Source organism: Lingula anatina, chromosome 8 (assembly GCF_051362555.1).
Source record: "Lingula anatina isolate TDL-2025a chromosome 8, LinAna3.0, whole genome shotgun sequence".
Lineage (NCBI taxonomy): Eukaryota > Metazoa > Brachiopoda > Lingulata > Lingulida > Lingulidae > Lingula > Lingula anatina.
The window spans coordinates 18,435,038-18,443,990 of record NC_141774.1 but is presented as its reverse complement, the minus strand read 5'-3'; the positions used below and the strand labels follow the sequence as shown (position 1 = coordinate 18,443,990).

Below are 8,953 nucleotides of genomic sequence, written 5' to 3'. Positions count from 1 at the left end.
TTTGTTTCACTAGTTTTCATTGTTTTACAACAAGATTATATGGCAGTTAAATCAACTTTATTGAATATATGTACATGTACCAATGATATGAAATGCTGTACTAATGAATTATTGAAAAAAAAACGTATCAGTAATTTTTATAAGCAAGTTTAACATAGTAATTAACTAAAAGATTTTCATCAATTGTGATTGTTCATTGTTGAAAATGAAAAGAATGAAGACGTACAGTTGGGGAACGGGGGGGGGGGGGTAGTTAAATGTGTTCGATGCACAGCAAGCACAATTCTCGCGGCATTGGAGGAAGGAAAGTTATTCTGAAGGTCAAGGTTGTTCATTTCTGACCCCCTGGTGTGGCTGGGAGAGGTGGGTAAAATTTTATCCCAAATTGCATCTATAAGTGCTACTGAGGTCTCGGATTAAGAGACATGACGTTACTCTAGTATCTTGGCGTGGAAATGCGCGTGAAATGCATTCGTCGTTTGATCTGAAATTTCGTTAATGAGCATGATTTTACCAAATCTACAAGCTTTCTAAAAGTTTCTGGGACTGAACCGAAGTCTACATTTAGTATAGAATAGTTAGCTTACTGTAGCACTTAAAAATTGGACCAAGTTGTCGAGAAATTGTAGGTCGTTTCATTTCACTGGAAGATCTAGCATTCTCTGATTTGCTAATTGGTCTACTCGGTCTCGTTCCACAAATATGCATTGATCAATTACCAGTTTCAAATAAGCCCCATTCAGATCGAGAAGAGTCGAGTGCTAGCTAGGCCGCGACCTAAATAGGGCGGACCTACATGAAAGGAAGACTGCTTAATCCTGTATTGGTCTCTCCACCTCTTTCATGCCTCCCCACGCATGATCCCTGCAGGGGCACAGTATTTAAATCTCGGCTCTATTCAACCGGTTGAGGGACAACGCGTGGGGAGCCATGTTAGAGGCGGAGAGACCATTAGAGGATCAAGCTGTCTTCCTTTCATGTAGGTCTGCCATATTTAGGTCGCGGCCTAGCTAGCACTCTTCTTGATCTGAATGGGGCCTTAGTCTAAAGTAAAACACAGCTGAAAATATTATTTAATTATTAAGTGATCTTCTTGATCTGAATGGGGCCTTAGTCTAAAGTAAAACACAGCTGAAAATATTATTTAATTATTAAGTGTTTCATATAGAAATGGAAACCTTGCTCTGCTGGTTCATCCTAGATGCCAAGTTTGCCTTTATGATTCATTGCTGTTTGTACGGGTTATGAATTGATATCCGGTTTTGTTGTAGGGTGGAAGTCATCTTTTATGGACCATTTCAAGGTTTCCCAACATTTCATATTGTTCATGCCTGAGAATGGCTTTGTGGGAAACATTTTATCCTGGCTTTTTGATCATGGATTGTAAATACGGATTATGATTGCACCAGCCTGTCTGCACATCATATGGCATTTTTGCTGCCATGAGCGTTAAATATTAGGCATTTGTATGAAATAACTAAACACAGATTAATGAGATTTGTTATAAGTGCTAGAGCACTACTGTTTGGATAAAATATCCCCACGCACACACACACACCAGATGACCCTCAAACCATGAATGCCGCATTCCTTTAAATTTTTAAATGTATAAAAACCAGAAGTTGCATTTTCTGAAAAAGAAAGAGATTCTTGGGGATAAGAATTTAAGAAAGACAACTGTAATTCTAATTTGTGAATTGATGTTCGTATACAGTATTAAACCTGAAAAATGTGAACATTTTAGAACTTGTAGGACTGCCTTTGTATGAGATGAAGTTTAATCCACATTCTTTCTTTCTTCCCACAAGGGCCATTAATGGAAAGAAGTCACAAATTAATACAACATATATGGACTGCAAGCAGGCCTTGACCAATCAAACTTTTCTTTTAGATAAACATAAAGTGTAAGTATAATGTGAAGCAGAAATAGTGCAGTATTTAGAATTACTGTATTGAAACAGTTTAGACTCTCCTAACACGTAATAATGCCACAAGGTGAGAAATTTCAAGTGGAGTAAAATTTGTGTTATTTAAAGGTTTCATGTTCATTGTGTGGCTTAAATAGTAGCGCTGTCAGTAGAAAAACAAAATGTGTATTATATGTGAAAATGGGTAGATTTTCTATCCCACATGTGCTAGAATATTTGTATTATCAAGTAACAAAAAATTAGATTACATATTTCCCTTTCAACTGAAAATTGAAAATTAAAAAACAAAAAACTTTCCAGTCCTTGCTAGTCATGGACCACAGCTGGCCTACCGCCCCCACAGCACCGACGGGGAACAAAGTTCCAGATTCCCAACAAGCTGACTCCCTGGACCACCTCCCGCGCAGTTTTGCAATGGCGGGCTCCGATGAAATATCTGCATATGCACGTGCTGCTTACATGGGAGGAGCGGCAACACATGGAGGGGTGGGAAACTATGCTGTGCAGCGACAGCAGAATCCTCAACACTTTCCTTATCACACAGGTACGTTAAATACTCCCGGATTTTAAAAAGCTTAGTATGCTTATAACTGTTACAGCAATTTGGTATTAATTTTGTAAGATTTATATTTAACGTAAATCAGACTTGTTGAGCGAGACTGAAAGACCTGGCATTGAACAGACAAGCAAGTTGCTATGGTAGCATTTCCTGTGCACCTGTTTGCTTCTTTTGCTATCATTTTAATAATTATCAGTTTTTTAAAACCAAAATTGTTTTCATAATTTTGAAAAACTTTTGAAAGTTCATGAAGTATTCCTGCAGATTTTTCACTATTTGATAAGTATTTGTTTAGTTGATATGCACTTATCATACTGATAACATTGAATCATTTTCCAGGAAATGCAAAGTCGCAAGGTTACGTCCCACTACCAGGAATGCAGCATTTTGGTGCCCCCCTTCTCCAAGACTATTATAAGTATGGCAGACCCAAAGAAGGTGACCCGAGGTCAGAGGTCAATCCAAGGTCAGAAGTCGCATCAAGATCTGATCTAATGCAGAGACCAAGCACAATTTCCAGACCAGATTCTATGTTGAGACCAGAGTCAATGCAAAGGTCAGATGTCATTTCAAGGTCAAATATGCTACAGAGGTCAGATGTGATGCAGAGGCCAGATGTTATATCAAGGTCAGATGCTCTGCCAAGGTCAGAGGTGATGCCCAGATCCATGCCAAGGGCCGAGGCTGTAATGAGATCAGATGTTCTGCCAAGATCAGAGATTCTGTCAAGGTCAGAGATGCTGTCAAGGTCAGAGACAGGCATTAAACAAGAGGACACACAAAGGCTGGAGGATATAATGAGGGCAGAATCTATTCCGAGATCTGAAATTGTAGCGAGCCCTGAAGACATCCCCAAGTCTGATGAAGTTCTGAGAGTTGCTCGATCAAAGCCTGTCTTTCCAGGGACTAACCTTGACCTTCAAGTGACCCCACAAGGACAAGGACAGGACAGGCAGGAAGTAGTCAAGAAGGAAGAGAGCAGGGGTAACCTGAAAGATGAAACCAACCCGGGTCCCTTCAGCTGTGTCGTCTGCTCCAAGAGTTTCCATAAAAAGGAAAAATTATATGATCACCATGTGAAAGATCATGGGGTAGGGGTTGACACTTCAAGTGACAAATCACCAGGAGAAAATTTATTTGACTGCGATGTCTGCTTTAAAACTTTTCAGAAAAAAGCACGGCTTTATGAACATCGGAGAAGGGTTCATAAGCTTCGATCCAACCAAAAAGCTTCCGATTCTTTGGAAATTCTGGCTGATGTATCGCTTGCTATTGGTGAAAGTAAAGCCAAGCCAGGAGAAAGTCCAAAGAACCCCAAGGGGCCGAAAAAGAAGAAAGCAAGACCAAGTTCTCTTACAAATCAAGTGTTTGAGTGCCCGGTATGTAACAAAACTTTCCAAAAGAGAGAACGCCTCAAAGAGCACAGAAAGCGTGTTCATACTGACAGGAAGTACAAGTGCACAGAACTCAATTGTAGCTACGCTGCCAAAACTAAAAGAACTTTACGGGAACATTTCAAAAATCTCCATGAGGATCATCCATTTAAAAGATCACCGAGGAAGCCTCGTAGTAGTGCACTAGAAGGCCAGGGGATGGTTGGAGGTGCGGAGTTGAGACCAAAATCAGAGGTCAAACCAGAAAATGCTGTTAAAAACATGGCTGCCATGACAGCTTCACCATCTTCATCTTCTTTGTTTGCCTGTTCCGTTCCGGGGTGTTCTTTTGAAGGACTCTCAGTGCTTCAACTTCGGCATCACATGGTGTATAAACACACCCAAACAGGGCCCAAGTCCGATTCCTACAGTGAAGAAAACAAAGATGTCTCCCCAACGAAGCATTTCTGCGGAGTCTGTGGTGAAGTGTTTCAGTCGGAGCAACAGTACAGGAAGCATCTGCGAAGGGCGTCCATTGTTCCAGTCGGCCGACAACCTCCCACTGCCATCTATAGGTGCGGTCAGTGCGAGGATACCTTTAACAAGCTGTTCATAATGACTCGGCATAAACTGACCAATCATACGAAGAAGAAGAATGTGTGTAGGGAATGTGGAAAGGTACTTGAAAATTATGGTCATGAAGTTGTAAATGTCTTTTCTTCTAAGCAAGATATTTTGAAACAATGCATCTCTGTATGTAAATAAATTTCATTGTTTATTAATATTACTTAATTTTCAAAGACCTCAATTTTTCAAATATTAAAATTTTTGTATATATATATCATTTTCAGATAAAAATGAACTAAACATTATCATTGTAAAGCATAACCAACTCAGTTTTCAGTAAGATAAAAAGATTTCATATGATAGATCCACACATTTGATTTACCTGTTGACAGTTTCGTCTGTTCACTCTGACAAACTTGGTCACAATTGAATTACCTGTGCAAGTTTCACCTTTTATATTTTGAAAATGGCCCCTAATATTTTGATTTCACAGCAGTCTTAGTCAATCTCTGCTCCCATTCCAGGTGTTTGGACAGAGAGTGTTCCTAATGCGTCACCTAAATCGCGTCCACTGCTGCACCTTCCAGGGTTGCCAATATGTGTCCACCACCCATTACTGCCTGAAGCGACACAAGGCTTTCGTTCACAAGGCTAAGAGTGCACTAAAAATTTGCTACATCTGTGGCCAAGATTTCCTCACCCTCATCGGCTACACCAACCATATGAAAGAGTCGCACAATCGCACCCTGACTCCCAAGCAGCCCGCGCAACAGTCCATGCAGTTTCGTCTGAAGAAGCTCGTCGGGGGTCTCCGATTTAAGATGCAGCCGTTCTACATCAAGAGTGAACAGCAGGACAGGAAGCAGTGGAAGCACAAGTGTAAGCGCTGCGGAGGAAAGTTTCTCCTGTACACGAAGCTATTGTGCCACATGGACATTCACATCCAGAGGAAACGGTTCCCGTGTGTCATGTGTCCCCGGCGTTTCAGAACCCCCAGTATGAGATACATTCACTGCCAGCAAATGCACGGTGCAAGGCGGCCGCCCTTCTCGTGCAAGCTGTGCGGCGCGGAGGCGCACACACCTGGTGCTTACTATCTTCACAAATGCACACACACCAACAGCAAGCCCCATGCGTGCACGGTGTGTGCGCGGCGGTTCATGCAGCAGCGCACGTTGCTGACACACATGGGAGTACATCAAGGGGAGAAGCCCATTGGCTGTAGTTACTGTAGCGAACGGTTTAATAATTCCAGCGACCATAACACACATGAAATGGTGCACGAGAGATTGGGTCACAGAAAACAAGAAATGTTGGAATAAATCCTAGTAAGATCAAGGAACAGAATGCAAAAATCTTTCAGAGTTGGTGCATAAAAGTTTGGGGCTCAGAAAACAAGAAATGTTGGTTAAACTGCCTTAAAAATTTTTTGAAGCAAGAGGCGGAATTTCAAGAGTAACTGCTTAAAGGATTTGAGCTCTTTGGAACTGAATTTCTCCCCCACCCCTGCCACTTTCTCTCACTGTTTTAATAATGGCAACATGCTGGTTGTCTGCACTGTGCATCATGGGCCACTTTGCCATAGGCAATAAGGGCATAATGACATTTCCCTTGCCATTCTGTTCTGGTCAAAGCTCAGCAATGTGCTCTGGATACCTTAAAGCATAGACAAGTCCACCTTAACTCTCTCTTCTTTCAAACTAAGGAATTGTTAAGATTGTGAAAAGAAGAAAAGATGTCACCAAGCATCTCCAGGTTACAAGGCACAGAGAAAATGGTGATTTTTATTTTTTATTTTATTTATTTATTTATTTATTTATTTATTTATTTATTTATTTTTTTGCATAGGTACAAATGTTAGCAGTTACGTGAATAGATTCTGAGCTCATGGGATAGAATTATTATTTGCAGGATAGGAGCATGATTTTTTAAGTTGAACATCGATTGATTGAAAGAGGATTAATCTTGTTTTTCATTTTCATGGTATATGAAATTGATATCTTTATGGCTTATGTACATATAATTAGAGTTCTGTAGGCTGGATATAGTCTAGGTTTACTCTGGTATAAGATGGGTCTAAGCAGAAATTGATAAGATTTTATCAATTTGTTCTGTCAATTTATAATGGTACGTCACATAAAACATTTAATTGTAATGTATGTGTACGTACACTCACAGCTGTATTGATTTTAGCTGTATTAAAGTGTACTGTAGGGATCCAGAGAAAAGTATGAGAAAATGTTATTTGCTGTACTATAATGCTCAATACATATTACTTTTAAATTTACTTATAACTTAGAGCAATGATTAAAGAAGATATTGGAAGATGTAAAGGTAGAGGTATAGTATAGTATAGTAATATGAAGTATTTGCCCTATTTGTTACATATTATTAATAAAGCATAACAACTTATGTGCTAATATAATATAATTTATATATAATATATAAGTATATGGTCATATCAGTTCATTTAAGGACACAACTGCTATTGAAGTCCTAAACAAGCTCACATTGCAAGAATTTTCAAAATTTCTGAATAACCGATAACACAGAAGTTTTTTTATTTCTTGAAAGGATTACTAGTTTCTTGTCATGTAAATAGCATTTGTTAAAAAAAAAAATTTCATTTTTGAAATATGGATTATTTCTTTCAATGTTCACAAGTGGAACTGGTGTATGAATAGATTAACTATTCTAGTTTATCTCATAAACACCCAATGCCATTGCTGTATTGTTGTGTAGTTTAAAAGAAACACCGATTAAAAGGGGTCTGCAAAAAGAAAAAAATGTATTACTAGATTAGTAGTAAATAATATTGGAGGATTCCTTTTTATGTTCCCTTTGAAGGAATATCATTGAAAAGATTATGATGAGCTGGCGTCTATTCATGCATTAAAATAATTAATCAAAATACCAAGAGCATTGTAAAATAAAAGAGCTGTACATATGTTTATGCGATAATTTCATAGTGGAAAAATATAGTTATCATAAATAAAACCAAAATGGCTGTCAAAAATTAGACAAACTTTACAGTTAAACTTACACCTGTAAGGGGCCATTCAGAATGAATAAGGTTGACCTAGCTGGTGTGACCCTAACTCCATGGAGACTCTCGCTGAATGCAGTCAGATTAACAGACCAACATGCTTCCCCCTGGCATTGAGTAGAATACAGAAAAGCTGGTGATGATATGAGTGCTTTGGACGGATGTATGTTATCACCAACTAGATTAACCTAATTCATTCTGAATGGCCCCTGATAGTCTGTACGACCGCATGTCATTGATATAATTGGGGGTTTTAGGCCCTTTTGGCATCCAGCTGTATAAATTTGTCATGAAATTTTAAAACTGTTCAATTTCTACACTGTAACTGAAAGCATACCTCCACACGCGTGGGCTTAGCAGTCATACTTCAAAGCCAAAATTTAATGCGTGTGGGCATGATTTCAATTTGACATCTATATTGCATAGCCATGTTCTCATGTATAAACTAATATGCTAATATGCTGTGCTCATTGAAATTAATCATTGTAATAGATATTTATGTCATCTTACATTGACTAAAGTTGTAATATTTAGCAAAATTAGCAATGAATTACATTAATTTTATGAAAAAGATGTTACAGAGTTAACATCACTATAGTAGTAATTGATTTTATATTACAATTTTTTTTTTTTTTGAATAGCAAATGATGCAAAATGTAAAAGTGGTCACAAAATATTGAGCTTGATTTTAGTCTCATCTTATAAATTTATTTTCATGATTATTGAATTGGTCAGAGATTGACTTCTTGTTCTTGTCTAGGTCAATTTATGGCAAAAACCTGTTTAATATGCCACATGTTAACTGCTATATTATTATCTAATAGATGAATTAAAATGGAGGCTGGAAAAGAAATATTCTTAGTGAACTGTGGAAAAGTTCTATGATCTATAATCATTTACTTACTTGCTGGGACAACAAAAAGTGGAGTGAAGAGCAGATATTGTTTTACTTTGATCATAGAAAGGCGTTATTGCAATTGAAGCATCGAAATACATTAGTATTAAATTTTGCTGTTTGGTTGATTATAAGGAAACCATGTCACTAGGAGTTGCTTAAAATAAACTGTATCCTTGCTTCAATAAAGATCTTATTTAAAAAAAAAAGAATAACAGCGTATTTTAGTCACAGTATGTAGCACTGGAGAATTAGGGAACATAATGCTTGGGGGGGGGGGGGGGGGGTACACTCTACCAGGGTCACAGATTGATTTTTCACTAGATATTTACAGATATGTCTCTGGCTTATACATAACAGTTTTTCTGCTGTCCATTGGGAACATTTGTATGGAATTGATTCCATCACTCAGTTGGCCTCTAGTATAAAGTAGGAGAGAGGTTGGGGGGGGGGGGGGGTTGGGGGTGGACCTGAGGTACAGAGGACACTAAACTCACCTCGCCACTATCAGGAAGCCTTTGTCATGAGGCGAGTTTATTTCCTCTGATGAACTGAAAATTTAAAGTGTATCTGACCACAAAATCT

The 8,953-nt window shown here is 38.4% G+C and overlaps 1 protein-coding gene across 1 annotated transcript; it reads left to right on the top strand.

Moving 5' to 3' along the window:
* Window positions 1-307: 307 nt before the first annotated feature.
* On the top strand, window positions 308-8,577 carry LOC106152718 (uncharacterized). Its single transcript, XM_013526426.2, has 5 exons — window positions 308-363; window positions 1,809-1,904; window positions 2,229-2,472; window positions 2,827-4,538; window positions 4,952-8,577. Exons 3-5 carry the CDS (start codon window positions 2,241-2,243, stop codon window positions 5,747-5,749), a joined length of 2,742 nt encoding a protein of 913 aa, XP_013381880.2. The 5' UTR covers window positions 308-363; window positions 1,809-1,904; window positions 2,229-2,240; the 3' UTR covers window positions 5,750-8,577.
* Window positions 8,578-8,953: the final 376 nt, after the last annotated feature.